We start from the raw sequence: 17,385 nt of genomic DNA on the forward strand, positions 1-17,385 counted from the left end.
CGGCGCTTGCTGCCCACCTCAAGCCTCGGCCTGTCCCCACCGCCCCGGCCCCATTGTTTTCCGCGCTACCTCCGCGGCCGCCATCTTAAAATTGTTTTCGGGCCTCTCGGAAGAAGGCGGGGCCTCGGTAAGAGACCTAGTGCGTCACGGCTGATGAGCAGGGGCCCCGGCCAATCAGAGAAGGAAGGACCGGCCGCCCGAGGGCGTGGGGACGAGCACGCAAGAGGCGCGCTCGGGCTCCAGAGCGGTATTTAAAAGGAACTCTTAAGCGAAGGGCGGAGGGAAGCCCCTGGGCGGGCCTTAGTCCTGGGGGCGGAGCTAAGCGTGACTGACAGGAGTCCGTCCAAGAGGCGGCTATTGGTTTCCTGCACGTCGCCCGCTGAAGGCAGGTCCTTCCGGCTCCCCCGAGGAAACGGGAATCTGGCAGGCGGGTGCGGCGCAGCTGGCCGGTCCCCGTCGCCCACCTGGCGGTACAGAGAGCTTTCTTTTTATCTTTCAAATTTCGACTTTGATGAACTCTAAGTAACCATGCTATTTTAACTTCAGCCGTTTTACTTTGACCTTATTCCTTGTATCCAGCCCCATAATTGGTCAGAATCGTCTAGTGAGCTGGTAGTTTCCTCTTGCACCAACCCGAACCACTGGTAGTCAGTTTCCACCTATTTATAAAAGCCCGAGCAAGTTTCAAAAGTGCAGTATTACTCACTACTTTTTTTAAAAGTCCAGAAGATGTGAGCAAAAGCATGCAAGAGTCCAGCTCCATTAGAGGGAACTGGAAATGCAAAGGATGACGTTTCACTGCAACCTCCGCCTTCCGGTTCAAGGGATTATCCTGCCTCAGCCTCCCGAGTAGCTGGGATTACAGGCATGAGCCACCACGCCCGGCAATTTTTGTATTTTCAGTAGAGACGGGGTTTCTCCATGTTGGTCAGGCTGGTCTCCAACTCCCAACCTCAGGTGATCTGCCTACCTCGCCCTCCCAAAGTCCTGCGATTACAGGTATGAGCCACCGCGCCCGGCCAAATACGGTCCTTTAGATAAAACTGAGTTACTCAACAAAACCAAACCAAGACAAATTATGCCCCATAATTAAAACTAATAGGCAAAGGGGAATAGAGGGACTGGAGCAATGAAACAGTGTTAGTACTAAAACTAGGTAGTGTGATGCCAAGGGATATCAGGAACTCTAGATATTGGCACTCTAATTGCTAAAAGGTTAAGCAGGAGGTGGCAGGAGGCTGCACACTGAGATACACCATCAGTAGCTCAAACATTTGTTACTCTAGCTTTTTAGCCCATGAGGTTTTATTTTAAAATCAAGAGAACAGTCAAGTATGTCTTCATACAAACGCAGCAGAAAAATACAAATACTAATGTTTCAAATGGAGAAGGTGGGCCACCAAGGCAAAAGTGCCATAATGCAGTCCAGCTTTTTTTTTTCTTTAGCATTCAAACATAGAACTTTTACACCAGAACTAAACTATTTCATTAATAGAAAAAAATAGTAACTAGGAGCACTACATTCTGTGTACATACTTTTCTTCAGTATGTAACCTAAAAATTTAATAGCACATAAAAAAACTGGGCTAACTTTCAACAATATCCCTGAAGTATTTAAGTATACGTAAAATATGGAGTCTGATTCTGAACAAAGAATTTTCTAATAAACATTTCAAAGTTCAATGGTTCCCCTAAGTCTTAAAGAATATTATCTACAAATTACCAGTAGCATTCCCTCCTTTTCTGAGCTGCTGTCTACACTATTATACAACAGAAACTACTGCACTGCAATCATGTGGGCAGGAAGAGGAAAGGGCTAAACATAAAAGACTGCATCAAACTCATGTGGTGAGACAAAATCATTATTTCACTGTCCATAATAGTTTCTGCATATTAGTGAACTTTCACATAGTGGCCAATTAAAGGAAGATCAACCCACTTGAACATAGTAACACATACACATTGAAGGTTACGATCAAGAAATTCAGTCAAAAGCAGACACTTAACACAGGGCTTTAATGTAACACCATTTAGTAACGTGACAAATTGAAAAGTGAGGAGTACTTTGTGGACAAGAAAATAGAGGAACACATCTGATGGAGAGTGGGCATTTGACAACAATGGAACAGGTAACCAGCATGTAAAATCATAATATAAGTGTCTTTTTAAGAGCTGAAAGCTGCTGCTGGTCATTCATTAATATGTCAGACATTTAATCAGGAAGCTGGACCTTCAAAGAAAAACTGAAAAAAGAATCCAGAAAAGGCATTTTTGTTTTGAACAAACTTTACTAAATAACCCTGGAAAGGCAATGAACGATCCGACAATTTAAGCTCTAATGATTTAAAGCTCAGCTAGAAGAAAGTGAGGCATGACATATACTGTCAACGGAGGGTGAAGGAGGCAGATTTCTGGAAATGCAATGATCCCACACATTTGCTTCAAGGAGAAACCTGCAGACATATTTTCAGGTCTTGCTAAGTAACAACTGTTTATTTGTAATCAATACATCTGCAAAGTCTGCTATGTAGCTAAGGTCATAGTGTGACCACAGAACAACAAATGAAAAGGAAAAAGCACTGAACATTCAGCAAGAAAAATACATCCCATCCTCTAAAGAATTTAAGTGAACCAGTTTAAAAAGAAAAAAAAAATACATACAGCCTTCATCTTTTACAAATATATTTCCTTCCCAATATCTTCCCAATATAAACACTGTGGAGTGTTTATATAATCAGTGCAAGTAACAGTATCATCGGTACATTTGAAAGCCTCTAAAGAACAACTAAAGCTAAAATAACATCTAACTCTGAATACGTTTCAGTGTAGAGTAATAATAACATTATTACACTATAGTGGTGTGGGAGAGGCTCTGATAGCACCCATCTGCATTCCGCATGAAAAAACCTAAGATCACTTTTTAAAAAATTCTACAAGCCACATTGAAAAAAAAATTTGAACAGGACTGCTTTATTGTGTAATTTATGACACAACTGTTACATGAATTGCAAATGAAGGCTTAAAATATTTAGCAGCTACAAAAAAAAATCAGATAACTCATGCTTCATGTCACTCCTCCCACAAATACTTCTAGTCTGTTCAACTGCAGTCAATTCTGTATTGGCTCGCCTGTGAATTAGACTTCTAAAGTCTTTACACAGAGTAAAAGAAATGGATAAAAATCAAAGATTGTATTCTATTCTGTACTTTGACCCTGGAAAGGTATGGGTCTGCTTAAAAGAAAGAAGAAACATACATGTAATCACAATAAAGCTTAACATTATGCAGGGCTTATAATCATTTTCAGCAAGGGACTGCAAGCTGCACTGTGAAGAAAATGCATAGCAGAGGAGAAAGCTGGGGATTTGAGGAAATAGGTAAGGAAAACAGTGTCAACACAGTGGAAGAAGTGATGAAGACATCTACTCCGGAGCTCACGTGCCATGCCCTGCTAGCGTTCCTTAACAAGCCACCTGCTCCAGAAGGCCACAGCCTGACCCTCCCAAGTGGAGTATGAATGCCCAAGTGCCACATGAAGCCACCTCCTCCACTACCTGCAAAGCTGTCTGGGAACTGAGCTACAGAACACACGCGCTTTCTGGTCTAACCAACATCAAGTGAAAGATTTTTTTTCTTATATATCTATTTTTAATACAACTTAAACACAACTTTTATATAAATTTGGGCCTCTATTCAGTCCCTCTCCTCAATTTCCTTAGGAGGAACTGAGTAATGGAAGCAAACAAAACAAGATTATAACCACAAATGACTGCACTTTAAACGTGATTATCAATTTTGAGGGACAGAGATGTGAATGTTTTACAATACCAAACTTTAAAAAAAATCTATTATAAAAACTGCAACTCATCTCCCTAACATTTTTAAATGGTGGTATTATGTTTGCACAAACAGATTAATACATTAAATTAAGCCAAGATCTTAAAGACTGGCAAAGTTCTATCATTCTATTTTAAAAAACAAAGATGTTAAAAAAAAAAAAAAAGAAGTTAGTTTGTTTCATGTTACATTTCACAACCATTATGTTAAATGTTTTCTTTTCTACAGAAACAGGGTCCTTTATATCACAACTGCAAGTATTTACTGCTAGATGTTTAAAGTTACACAGACTAGTGTTCAACTGGAGCCTGCTGATGGTGATGTCTTGAAGTTTTCTGAATTTCAATCTAAGGTGTGCCAGGTCCTCTCCTAGGACCACTCTTGCAGGGGGTAGGGAGAGGAAATCACAGATCAAGCTCTTAAGATTGTTTCACTCTCTTCGTGGCTTTCTGTTTCTTGGTGATCTGTTCAAAATTTCATCCTCCTATTGATTGAAAAGAAAAGAAATTCACTATAATTAGCACATTTAAAACATAATAAAAGTTCACCATATTTTCAAGATCAGCCAGGCTGAGGGTAACTTATTTGAGGAAAAAATGAGAAAAGTGATTAGAAGAAAATGCACCAAGAAGAATGGTTGTCTCAGAGGTGGTGGAATTATTCCTACTTCAGTTTAGTCTTCATTGTTTTCTATAAGCATACACTTTTCTCAATCGAACCCATAAACATATTCTTAAAAAGGGATCAGACACTGTGGTTTCTTCATCTTGCTTAAGTGATTTCTTAATCTTGCTTAATCCCAAACAATCTACTGGCCTATGGCACACTCGCCCCAGTCTGAGGGTAAGAAACCAAGGATTCATGAAGATGGAAGACTATCCAAGTAGACTGACTCCAAGGCTGCTGCTCTTTGTACTCTATCACAAGTTGCTAAGATTGTAAATTACCCTATGAAAATATTCCTTTTTTTTTTTAAATGCGCCAGCAACTTTTTAACATGTGAGGGAGTTTGGGGGAAACATGGTCTCTACTTTTAAGAACTGCATTCTAGTTAAGACAGAACATATCCATTGAAAATATACAAAAGATACAGATAGCAATGACCTTTATTAATAGGAAGGCAGAGTTGTAGCTGGAAGTGAAACCTGAGGAGAGCTTTCCAGGAGAGACCAGACTGAGACACAGAGGTGCTGGGGGAAGGACTTTAGTGGGCAATGGTACAATGACTGTTCCCTTTCTCTCATACTCTATATATCTATCCAATCCACCACAAAACCAAGATCCAGAACCCCAACTAGTTCTCATACCCTCTGTTCCTCTCCTGTCACCCTTTGTGGGGCCACCATATCTTTCCTAGATGATAACAGGAACCTCCTAACTGGTCTCCCTGATTCTCACTGGTATATAGGAAACACAGCAGACAGTCACCATCCTGTGACAACTGTGTCCAGTAGCCTGTGATGGTTGCCTGCTTCACTAGGAGGGAAAGCCAAGTCCACACAACAGCCTGTCTAACCCGGAGCCTTCTCCACCCTTCTCCACTGTGTCTGTCCACTCACCATACTGGCTTTGTAGACCACTTTAGGCTCTCAATACTGGCTGTTCTCTCTGCCTGGAATGCTCCTCCCACTTACATCCCCATGGAAAAGTTCTCTATCTCTTTCAAGTCTTTGGTCCAGTGTCATCTTTCGAGTAAGGTTTTTAACATGGTGACCCGCCCTACCTCTAGCACTTTTAATACTTTTTCCTGTTTTAATTTTTCATAGTTTCTCACTTCGTAATATGCTGTGTTGTTTACTTCCTTACAATGTTTACTGCTCACTGCCTGTTTCCCCCAAGTAGAATATCAGCTCCCTAAAGGCAGGGTATCTTTGTCTGTCTTATTCACTGACAATGCCTGCAACAAAATGGGCACTCAACACATATCAGGTAAATGAATGAATGAACCAATCTATGGATAACGGGGACAAAAAGTTTAGAATACAGTGATTTGTATAAGAAATACTTTTCAGGGCACTGTGAGGAGAGGCAAATAGACTGTTAATGACCCGAAGTTTCCTTCTTAGCAAGCATTTTATTATCCCCCTACAACCTTCTGCTTATTCCAGAAAATCATTTTCAGCTAAAAAGATACTTTGGAGAGGCAGATGTAGCTTAAGATTATCAAACAAAACACTGACCGGTATCACAAAGAATTCCACTTCAACAAAATTGGTTTTAACAGAATTTTTACTGCCATAAGCCACTGTAAACTACCCTATTAAAATATTCCCTTTAAATAAATGTACCTTAAACTTGGAAAAACAGAATGTGTGGCCCCTTTCCTTTACCTCTGCTTTAGGTTTTCTGTCTTCCTCCTCTTGACTGACAGTGCCACCATCTTCTTCAGCATCACTTTTCTGTTTCTCTTCTAAGACAAAAGTTAAACAACTGAGCAAAACCTGACTATTTTTGGTGATTACACATTAGCATTAGAACAAATCTCTAGATCTACAACACTTTTTTTTTTCTTGAGATGGAGTCTCGCTCTGTCAACCCAGGCTGGAGTGCAGTGGCGCGATCTCAGCTCACTGCAACCTCTGCCTCCAGGTTCAAGCGGTTCTCCTGCCTCAGCCTCCCAAGGAGCTGGGGCTACAGGCACACACCACCATGCCCGGCTAAATTTTTGTATTTTTAGAAGAGACGGGGTTTTACCGTGTTAGCCAGGATGGTTTCGATCTCCTGACCTCGTGATCCACTCGCCTCAGCCTCCCAAAGTGCTGGAATTACACGTTTCGTGAACCACCGTCCCTGGTCAACAATTTTTTTTTTTAAGAGACAGGATCTTGCTGGGTGTGGTGGCTCACGCCTGTAATCCCAACACTTTGGGAGGCCCAGGTGGGAGAATCGCTTGAATCTGGGAGGCAAAGGCTGCAGTGAACCAAGATCACACCACTGCACTCCAGCCTAGGCAACAGGGCCAGACCATATCAAATAAAAAAATAAATAATAAATCAGCTGGGCATGTGGTCCCAGCTACTTGGGGACGGGGGAGGCTGAGGTAGGAGGATCACTTGAGCCTATAAGTTCGAGGCTGTGGTGAACTGTGGTTGTGCCATTGCATTCCAACCTGAGTGACAGAGTGGGACCATGTCTTAAAAAATAAAAACAGAGGCTGGGCGCAGTGGCTCACGTCTGTAATCCTAGCACTTTGGGAGGCCGAGGTGGGTGGATCATGAGGTCAGGAGATCGAGACCATCCTGGATAATGCGGCGAAACCCTGTCTTTACTAAAAATACAAAAAAGTTAGCCAGGCATAGTGGCGGGCGCCTGTAGTCCCAGCTACTCGGGAGGCTGAGGCAGGAGAATGGTGTCAACCCAGGAGGCGGAGCATGCAGTGAGCCGAGATTGCACCACTGCACTCCAGCCTGGGCAACAGAGCAAGACTTCATCTCAAAATAAATAAATAAATACATACATACATACATACAAAATAAACATAAAAGAGAGAGAGAGAGAGAGACAGGACCTCACTCTGTTGCTCAGCTGGAGTGCAGTGGCACTATCCTGGCTGACTACAGCCTTAAACTCCTGGGCTCAAGCGATTTTCCTGCTGCAACCTCCTAAAGTGCTAGGATTACAGGCTTGAGCCACCATGCCTGGCTAAAAGCAATCTTTAACTTGACTGTAAAGGTTTAACGACATCGTAGGGTCTTGGCTTAAAGCAGATTTTCTGGACTCTATTTCTTACCAAGTTTCTCTTCTCCTTCCTCCTCCTCATCTCCCTTGTCCTTTTCCTCTTCCTTCTCTTCTTCCTCTTCCTTCACATCCGGCTGAGGTGCATCAGTTTTCTTATACTCCATAGCACTGGTCTGTTTCTGAAATGTTCCCCAAACCACAATTTTGTTTACATGTTCAGGTATTATGTTATATAATTCCTGAATGCCTACAGGCAAAGTTCTGTTCCAGGCTGTATACAGGGATAGATATATAGAAACGAATAAGATGTAATTCCTACCCTGAAGAGCGTGTGTGCGCATGCGTGTGCGCGTGAGCGCATGCGTGTGCGCACATGTGCTTGTGTGTTTCAAGGTAGAATAAAAACAAAAGGGCCAGACAGGAAAATACGGGTCAAAAAAGGTGACTGCGGCACAGATACAAAGAATAGTGTCAGAGGATAAGGCTGGAAAAGGAACTTGGGATCTAGTTACAAAGTGCTATGAATGCCAGATGAAGCATAATCCTCATTTAGTAGAAGTAGAGGGCCAAAATAAGACTTCCTTTTTTTATGATAGCACATGCAAAAAAGGCTAGACAAGAAAAACTAACAATAAGGCTGTGGTACCCCAACATACTGTTTTCAGAGTGGGGAAGGTGAAGGCAAAATGGATAATGAGGAATCAAAGACTGAATTTCGAATAATAGAAATAGGTATGCCAGCAGGAAAAGCTGATTATTGGCCAAGTGACTAGTTTTATATCGAAGTTTATTGTTTTTTTTTAGAAAGCTGCTGCTGAACATTATGGAGAGTAATAGATTAGGATAAATAATAAAAGCAACCAAGGGGCTATAAATCCTGTTCCCATCTGGGCAGAATAAATGGCCACTGAGGAACAGTAAGTAAGGTTTCTGAAGTCATCACCAAACACGGCTCAGTCATTACTGAGCCACTACAAAGAAAACCTCAGGCAACATTTCTTAGTTATTTTTAATAATCACCAGAGTGATGTCTCTAAAAGTGATTCTAAAAAAACCAAACTTCCTACCTTTCCAGAACAGCAGAAGAGGATAACCAGGAACACGGGCAGGGCTACAGTTAGAATATAGACCACCCACAGCCACGGGCGCTCTTCAGCTGCCTCGATCATCTGCCCCACAACGCCTGGCTGGAAAACAAGACAGGACTGGCTGAAAGTTCCGGCTTTTGACACCAAACATAGACCGCGTTGCTCTTCCACAGCTTAGTCATGGCACGGCACTACACAGGACCTTCTTTTTCAGCGAAAATGTTCATTAAATGTAAAAAAGAAATTAGAGAAAGCCTCCATCCTCTTGCTCTCCTTATAATCAAGGTGATTTCACTCTCATAGGTGCAAAAGCTGGCTTCTACATCACCTGCAAAAGGCTCCCCAACCTCAGGGTCCAGTGAATTTCTTATCTCAGTATCCCTGGCTCTCCAATTCTTAGGTTGGCCACATGACCAGTTGTTTGAAAATTCTGTATGTAGTGTAAACCGAGATTCAACATATAAGAGTGCATTAAAATATAGCCTAAATGACAAATTTTGAAATATATACCCAGATTAAAAAAAAAAAAAACCCTGAACATAACACAAATAGACTCTAAAGCCACTACATTAGACTAATGAAATCATGCCCCAAACCCAATGTTGTGTCTTCTACAGGCATATATATGGTTGTACTTTTTATGCCAATATTGCCAAATGAAGAAAAAGATAAACCTTAACACAGACTTTCACAAAATAACAGCTCCTTACAATAACATACAAATGCACCAGCAGCAAACACGAACCTCAGCAGCCCCATCAGCAGCTTTCTTCAGGCCCCATCCATCATTGGCCCAATCATCGACTACTCTTCGATCAGCACAAATGATAAAGTTGTCAAAAAAAATGTCAGAGGTCATGGACCACAGCTCCAAACCAACAGCACTAAAGGGAGTCATTCTGAAAGGCTCCAGGTCTTCAAAGAAATCTGGATTTGGTATTTTCCTGGGTTTCCAGATTCCCTAGAAAAAAATGTTTTAGAAAATGATTTCAGATAATGATCAACAAAAGTTTGTGGTGAATCTACTGTAAGAGAAATTTTGCATGAACAATGGAGAGAAATGCCAACTTCATGAAACTTGAAATAAGCAACAGGAAAATAAATAATAAATGCTACAGATTATTTTACACACTCTGCCTCTAAGATTGCAGGACTCCAACTACTTCCAATTTCTACTATCACCCATGACCTTGGTCCAAACCAGCCCCTCAAGTTCTTGGCCCATTCAACAACCTCCACTCTTATCAGCTGCTAATGAGAATGGGAGTGTAAGTCAGTACATACTTCTTCAGTGGTGATTTAAAATAAAACATACATGATCATCAACCAGCTATTCACTTCTAGATAACTACCTAGAGAAATACTTACAACATACACCCACATATGTACAAGGATTATTACAGCAGCAGTGACTCTGAAAGCAAAAGTGACAATCCACCTAAATGGCCACCAACAGGAGAACTAAAGGGCAACTTCTTTTTCACTGCAACCTCTGCCTCCTGTGTTCAAGTAATCCTTGTGCCTCAGCCTCGTGACTGAGCAGCTGGGACTACAGGTGTGTGCCACCATACCCAGCCAGTGTTTGTGCTTTTAGTAGAGATGGTGTTGGCCAGGCTGGTGTCGAACTCCTGACCTCAGGTGATCCACCCACCTCAGACTCTCAAGTGCTGGGATTACAGGCGTTGAGCCACTACGCCCGGCCTAAAGGGCAACTTTTTTAAAGTAAAATTTTTATTTTATCTTATTGCTTGACTACACAATTAAAAATACATTCACATAACATCTTTAAAGACTATGAGGAAAAAAAAATTTACAAACAGAAAAACATATATTACTATATGTACATGTACATAACTATGCAAAGATCCTGCTGCAACGTTTTCACAGTATCAGAGTAGCTTCCCCGTTTCTGTATATCTATGTACGTATATTAGCATATGTATATAGACAAAGTAGAAATTAATGATTATAAATAATTTTAATTGCCACTCTTTGTAGAGATTATAAATAATTTTACTTGGCTAGAAAGATAAAAGGAACAAAGGTCTGAGGGTGTACATTTCTGCATGAGGCTCAAAGCTTCACAACCTTACTACTTGTATCCTTACCATCTCCCCTTTGGGCCTCAATCTCTTTATAGTTGCAAGCATTGAGGCCAAGCAGTGAGCTGACTTGTAGTCAAGATGCCGACTCATACCACAATCCTCTACCCACCACGTCACAGACCGTCCAGACTCAGCTGTGGATCTTATGGCTGAAGCAACCCTGGCACCCAAGAGCAGGGTACCCAAATCAACAGTTTTCCATTTTTCTTTTCCTTCTGTTTTTAAATATAGTTACAGAGGAATTATGAAAGTTATACTTGGCTGGGCACGGTGGCTCCCGCCTGTAATCCCAGGACTTTGAAGGGCCGAGGCAGGTGGATCACCTGAGGTCGGGAGTTCAAGACCAGCCTGGCCAGCATGGCGAAACCCTGTCTCGACTGAAAATACAAAAAATTAGCCAGGTGAGGTGGTGCACGCCTGTGCTCCCAGCTACTCAGGAGGCTGAGGCAGGAGAATCGCTTGAACCCAAGGTGGAGGTGGCAGTGTGCCGAGATTGCACCATTGCACTCTAGCCTGGGCGCTAGAGTGAGACTCAGTCTCAAAGAAAAGGAAGTTGACCGGGTACGGTGGCTCATGCCTGTAATCTCAGCATTTTAGGAGGCTGAGGTGGGGGATCGCGAGGTCAGGAGTTTGAGACCAGCCTGGCCAACATGGTGAAACCCCGTCTCTACTAAAAATACAAAAATTAGCCAGGCGTGGTGGCAGGCACCTGGAATCTCAGCTACTAGGGAGTCTGAGGCAAGAGAACTGCTTGAAACTGGAAAGCAGAGGTTACAGTGAGCCGAGATCATGCCACTGCCCTCCAGCCTGGGTAGAAGAGCGAAATTCCGTCTCAAAAAAAAAGAAAAAAAAAAAGTTACATAAAGTTATTCACTCCAGTTTCTAGGTTTATCTTTGCAACACCTCACCCAATAAGCTCTCTTTCAACTTAGGATGTCTACCTTCTGCTTTTAATTCAATAGCTTGAATATAATGAACAACCATAATGACCAACCTGGCAGCCTGACTCTAGATAAAACTTCTATCTGAATACAAACAGATCAATGAAAGCAACTCAACCATCAAGAGGCACAAACCTGGTAACTGGGATTGTCAATCATAGGAGGCTTCCATTTGCCTTTATAATTGGGGTTGTCAATCATAGGTCGCTGCCAGACACCACATCCAGGGGCTGACTCGCATTTAGGGTTGGCAATCTGAGGAGCCTCCCATTCTCCATCCATGTCTTCATCCCTATGGACGTACAAATAACAAATTATAAACAGGTTCTGTGATGCAGGACTATGAACAGCTGGCTGGCCCAGGGCTGCCAAGATCCTGCTGAAATGTTTTCACAGTATCAGACCAGCTTCTCCTGCTTCTGTTTTTCCAGTAATAACAGTTTTTCAGGAAAAATATATTTTTTAAAAAAGAAGAAAATATAATTAAAATTGTCAAATTCTACCCTGAAATTGGGGAACTTGGCTATATTTAAGTATTAAGTTTGACTTCCATAAAAACAGGTAACTTATGCTGGGTGTGGTGGCTCACGCCTGTAATCCCAGCACTTTGGGAGGCCAAGGCAGGCAGACCACTTGAGGTCAGGACTTTTTAAGATCAGCCTGGCCAACATGGTTAAAGCCCGCCTCTACTAAAAATACAAAAAATACAGAAATTTGCCAGGTGTGGTGACACACACCTGTAATCCCAGCTACTCGCAAGGCTGATACAGGAGAATCGCTTGAACCCAGGAGATGAAGGTTGCAATGAGCTGAAACTGCCACTGAACTCCAGCCTGGGAGATAGAGTGAGACTCCATCTCAAAAAAACAAACAAAACAACCTACGTAATTAAAAAAGTTAACTGAAGTTCTTACCAATCCTCAGGTTTCTCTGCATCTGGATCAGGTACATACTCGGGCTCATCATCTAACCAGCCTTCAGGTTTTGTGGCCTCTTCATCTGGAATCTTAGCAGGGGCATCTTCATCCCTTAAACATAAAAGAAAAATTATGCCAATGCTGGTCACAGTACAGTACCACTTTGTGGATCAGAACAGAGTATTCTAAAAATATTTTGGTTTTAATCGCAAAATTTTAAATAATTCTTCTTAGAAAATTCTTGTAAATCATATGTCTGCTAAGGGTCTAGTAAAATAACTCTTTACAACTCAATAATATGAAGACAACCCAATTTAAAAATGGGCAAATGATTTTAATAGACATTTCTCCAAAAAAGACATACGAATGTATATATATACAATACAAACATATAATAAGCATATGAAAAGATGCTTAACATCATTAGCCATCAGGGAAATGCAAATCAAAACCACGATACCACTTAGTACCAAGATGGCTATAATAAAAAAGACTCATGAAAACAAATGTTGGAGAGAATGTAGAGAAACTGAAACCCTCATACACTGCTAGTGGGAAAGTAAAATGGTACCGCTGACTTGGAAAACAGTTTGGCAGTTTCTCAAAAAGTTAAATAGTTACCACATGACCCAGCAATTCCACTTTTAGGTACATCTACCCAAGAGAAATGAAAATATACATCTATAGCAAGGCAGAGTAGCTCATGCCTGTAATCTCAGCACTTTGGGAGGCCAAGGCAGGAGGACCACTTGAGGCCACACCAACCTGGGCAACAAGGTGAAACACAGTCTCTAGTAAAAAAATACACAAGGCCAGGTGTGGTGGCTCACACCCGTAATCCCAGCACTTTGGGAGGCCAAGGCAGGCGGATCACCTGAGGACAGGAGTTCGAGACCAGCCTGAACAATATGATGAAACCCGTCTTTACTAAAAAACACAAAAATTAGGTCAGGTGCAGTGGCTCATGCCTGTAATCCCAGCACTTTGGGAGGCCAAGGTGGGCAGATCACCTGAGGTCCAGAGTTTGAGACCAGCCTGACCAACATGGAGAAACCCCATCTCTACTAAAAATACAAAACTAGCCAGGTGTGGTGGCACATGCCTGTAATCCCAGCTACTCAGGAGGCTGAGGCAGGAGAATCACTGGAAACTGGGAGGCAGAGGTTGCGGTGAGCTGAGATCGCACCATTGCACTCCAGCCTGGGCAACAAGAGCGAAACTCCGTCTCAAAACAAAAAAGAAAAAACATACATAGCCAGGCACAGTGGCACATGCCTGTAATCCCAGCCCTCTGGGAGGCCGAGGCTGGTAGATCACTTGAAATCAGAATTTTGAGACCAGTCTGGCCAACATGGTGAAATCCCATCTTTACTAAAAATACAAGTATTTTTTGTAGTGGTGCCCGCTTGTCGTCCCAGTTACTTGGAGGCTGAGGCATGAGCACAGTGGTGCATGCTTTTAGTCCCAGCTACTTGGGAGGCTGAGGCACGAGAATCGTTTGAACCCGGGAGGCAGAGGTTGCAGTGAGCCGAGATCGTGCCACTCCACTACAGCCTGTTTGGGCGACAAAACGAGACTCTGTCTCAACAAACAAACAAAAAACCCACAAAAATTAGCCAGGTGTGCATACCGACAGTCCCAGCTACTTGGGAAGCTAAGGCGGGAGACGATCGCTTGACCCGATGAGGTGGAGGTTGCAGTGAGCCGTGACCTTACCACTGCACTCCCACCTGGGCAACACAAAGAGACCATGTCTAAAGAAAAGAGGTCAGGCGTGGTGGCTCACGCCTGTAACCCAGCACTTTGGGAGGCTGAGGCGGGAGGATCACCTGAGGTCTGGAGTTCGAGACCAGCCTGGCCAACATGGTAAAACCCCGTCTCTACTAAAAATACAAAAATTAGCTGGGCGTGGTGGCACGCACTTGTGATCCCAGCCATTTGGGAAGCTGAGGCGGGAGAATCACTTGAACTTGGGAGACAGAGGTTGCAGTGAGCCATGATCACGCCACTGTACTCCAGCCTGGGCAACAGAGCCAGACTCCATCTCAAAAAAAAAAAAAAAAGGGCCAGGCGCGGTGACTCAAGCCTGTAATCCCAGCACTTTGGGAGGCCAAGACGGGCAGATCACGAGGTCAGGAGATCAAGACCATCCTGGCTAACACGGTGAAACCCCGTCTCTACTAAAAAAAATACAAAAAAGTAGTCGGGCGAGGTGGCGGGCGCCTGTAGTCCCAGCTACTTGGGAGGCTGAGGCAGGAGAATGGTGTAAACCCGGGAGGCGGAGCTTGCAGTGAGCTGAGATCCGGCCACTGCACTCCAGCCTGGGCGACAGAGCGAGACTCCGTCTCAAAAAAAAAAAAAAAAAAAAAAAAAAAAAACATATTTATATAAAAACCAGTACATGAACATTCATAGCAGCATCATTCATAATCACAGACAAAAAGGAGCAAACAACCTAAATGTCCACCAAGGCAGGATAAATAAAATGTGGCATTATCAAACCAGTAGAATTTATTCAATCATAAAAAGGAATGCAGTACTGATACATGCTTCAACACAGATACACCTGGAAAACACTGTGCTAAATGAAAGCAACTGGACAGAGAAAGCCACATACTGTATGATTCCATTTATATGAAATGTACAAAGTGGACAACTGCAGAGAGGCAGAAAGTAGGTTAGTGGTTGCCGGGAGCTGCGGGGAGGAAACAGGGAGTGACTGCTTAATGGGTACAGGGGTCTTCTTAGGTGATAAACCTAGTTAAGGTATATAATACTGAACAAGGCTAAGTCCAAATCTCATATGCACCAAATATACAAATAAACTTGGCATTTATACTAGTGCAGTATAAAAGTTCAGTTATATGTATCTTACCTTTCAAGGAGGAAAAAGATCATCTAGAATTTAATTGCTAGGCATAGGAAGATACTTTTACAAAGGGTAAGAATTTCTTCAGTTTCTGACATTTCTGGAGTCACTGTATGGAAGCTGGAAGCTCAAAGATAGCCATATACAAGAATCCAGCCCCAGCTACCTTCATTTCTCCTCACTCTTCAATGTGCACCCTACATAAAAGGCCAAGTAATTTCTCCCTTGCATGTCAAGCTTATTGCTGCTCCTCTACCTCTGCATATGACATTCTTCAATCAGAAACACCCCTTCCCGTATTCACCAACTCCTTGACTCTCACCCCTTTCCAGCTACTCTAATAGTTTCCCTACAGATTGGACTGCATCATGGATTACTGAAATTATCAGAGCTCACTCAACCAACATTTGGCTGTTCCAGCCACACGGAGTATGTGAAATGCTTCCTTACACTTGAAGACAGGTCCCCAAGACTCACCAGTCATCTGGCTTGACAGCTTCTGGATCTGGGATTTTTGGTCTTTCATCCCAATCCTCGGGCTTCCGGTCTTCTGGGTCCTCAATTTCACGTGAAGGATTTACAGGAGGAGTCATGTCATTGAGCAGATTTCCACTGTTCACCACAGATTGGTCAACTAGTATTTCAAAACTATTGTCTGGATTCAAGACTGAAAAAAACATTAAATGGAATTAAAAGTACTTAATTTCCCAAGCTCCCTTTACCATAATACAAAAGATCATGACTTCTAACATGAAGCAGCAGAACAGAAGTATGACCTAAGGCTTTGGGGTAAGAACAATGCCTGGTTCTTGGGGTCTTGGGCAAGTTAGTGCCCATTTCCTTATGCAGAAAACATGAATGCTTAGTTCCTCAGGTTTCTAAGAATTACAGCAAATGATAGTTAAAATCTTTAACACTAAAGACTTTACTTATAGACACTAAAAAAAAAATAATAATAAATCAAGAAACCTTAATAAACTAACACGATTATTGGGCTTACACATATATAACAGTGAGCAGACAAATTAGTGGACTTATAACTACTTTCCAGTACAAAAGGTCCATTTCTTTATTTCTAATAGAGCTGGTATTATTACCACGTCACTGAAATTACACAAACCTCTAATTTATTAAAACGCATGTCCACTCATGGTTCTCCTTTTTAACTCCCATGGAGAATGAAAAAACAAGTTTAAATCCATAAAAGCTTTTTTTTAAATTTAATTTTATTTTTTTGAGACAAAGAGTCTCGCTCTGTCTCCCAGGCTGGAGTGCAGTGGTGTGATCTTGGCTCACTGCAACTCCTGCCTCCCAGGTTCAAGTGATTCTCCTGCCTCAGCCTCCGGAGTAGCTGGAACTACAGATGGCCCCATGCCACCATGCCCAGCTAATTTTTTGTATTTTAAGTAGAGATGGAGTTTTGCCATGTTGCCCAGGCTGGTCAATCCGCCTAACCTCAGCCTCCCAAACTGTTAAGATTATAGGGGTGAGCCACCATGCCCAGCCACATGCGCCCCATAAAAGCATCTTAAGTGTGACGTATATTAAAGGCCAGATTCCACACCTAGATATCTAACACGTGGGTGATTGAGTTATAGCACATCCTGACAAGAAATCCTATGCTGCTGCATCAGTGATAATGAAAACGAATATTTTTGTGAGGAAGAACTTCACACTCTTTTGTTGTTAAGAAAGTCAGGGCTGGGTGTGGTGGCTCATGCCTGTAATCCCAGCACTTTGGGAGGCTAAGGCAGGTGGATCACTTGAGGCCATGAGTTCAAGACCAGCCTGGCCAACATAGTGAAACCCTGTCTCCACTGAAAATAAAAAACTAGGTGGGCACGTTGGTGCACACCTGTAAACCCAACTACTTGGGAGGCTAAGGCACGAGTATCGCTTGAACCTGGGAGGTGGAGATTGCAGTGTTTCTGTCTCAAAAAAAAAAAAAAA

The 17,385-nt window shown here is 42.5% G+C and overlaps 1 protein-coding gene across 2 annotated transcripts in view; it reads right to left on the minus strand.

Moving 5' to 3' along the window:
- Window positions 1–1,997: 1,997 nt before the first annotated feature.
- CANX (calnexin) overlaps window positions 1,998–17,385 on the minus strand; it is a 32,501-nt gene continuing 17,113 nt past the window's right edge. For both annotated transcript variants that reach the window (XM_011976864.1, XM_011976865.1), the window contains exons 8-15: window positions 15,913–16,102; window positions 12,564–12,677; window positions 11,785–11,941; window positions 9,349–9,564; window positions 8,583–8,702; window positions 7,568–7,694; window positions 6,168–6,247; window positions 1,998–4,321 (exon numbers count right to left, since the gene is read on the minus strand). In XM_011976864.1, the coding sequence (XP_011832254.1) occupies window positions 4,268–4,321; window positions 6,168–6,247; window positions 7,568–7,694; window positions 8,583–8,702; window positions 9,349–9,564; window positions 11,785–11,941; window positions 12,564–12,677; window positions 15,913–16,102 (1,058 nt within the window). In that variant the 3' untranslated portion in view covers window positions 1,998–4,267. The remainder of the gene's footprint in view (window positions 4,322–6,167; window positions 6,248–7,567; window positions 7,695–8,582; window positions 8,703–9,348; window positions 9,565–11,784; window positions 11,942–12,563; window positions 12,678–15,912; window positions 16,103–17,385) is intronic.

The sequence above is a fragment of the Mandrillus leucophaeus genome, unplaced genomic scaffold (assembly GCF_000951045.1).
Source record: "Mandrillus leucophaeus isolate KB7577 unplaced genomic scaffold, Mleu.le_1.0 Scaffold170, whole genome shotgun sequence".
NCBI lineage: Eukaryota > Metazoa > Chordata > Mammalia > Primates > Cercopithecidae > Mandrillus > Mandrillus leucophaeus.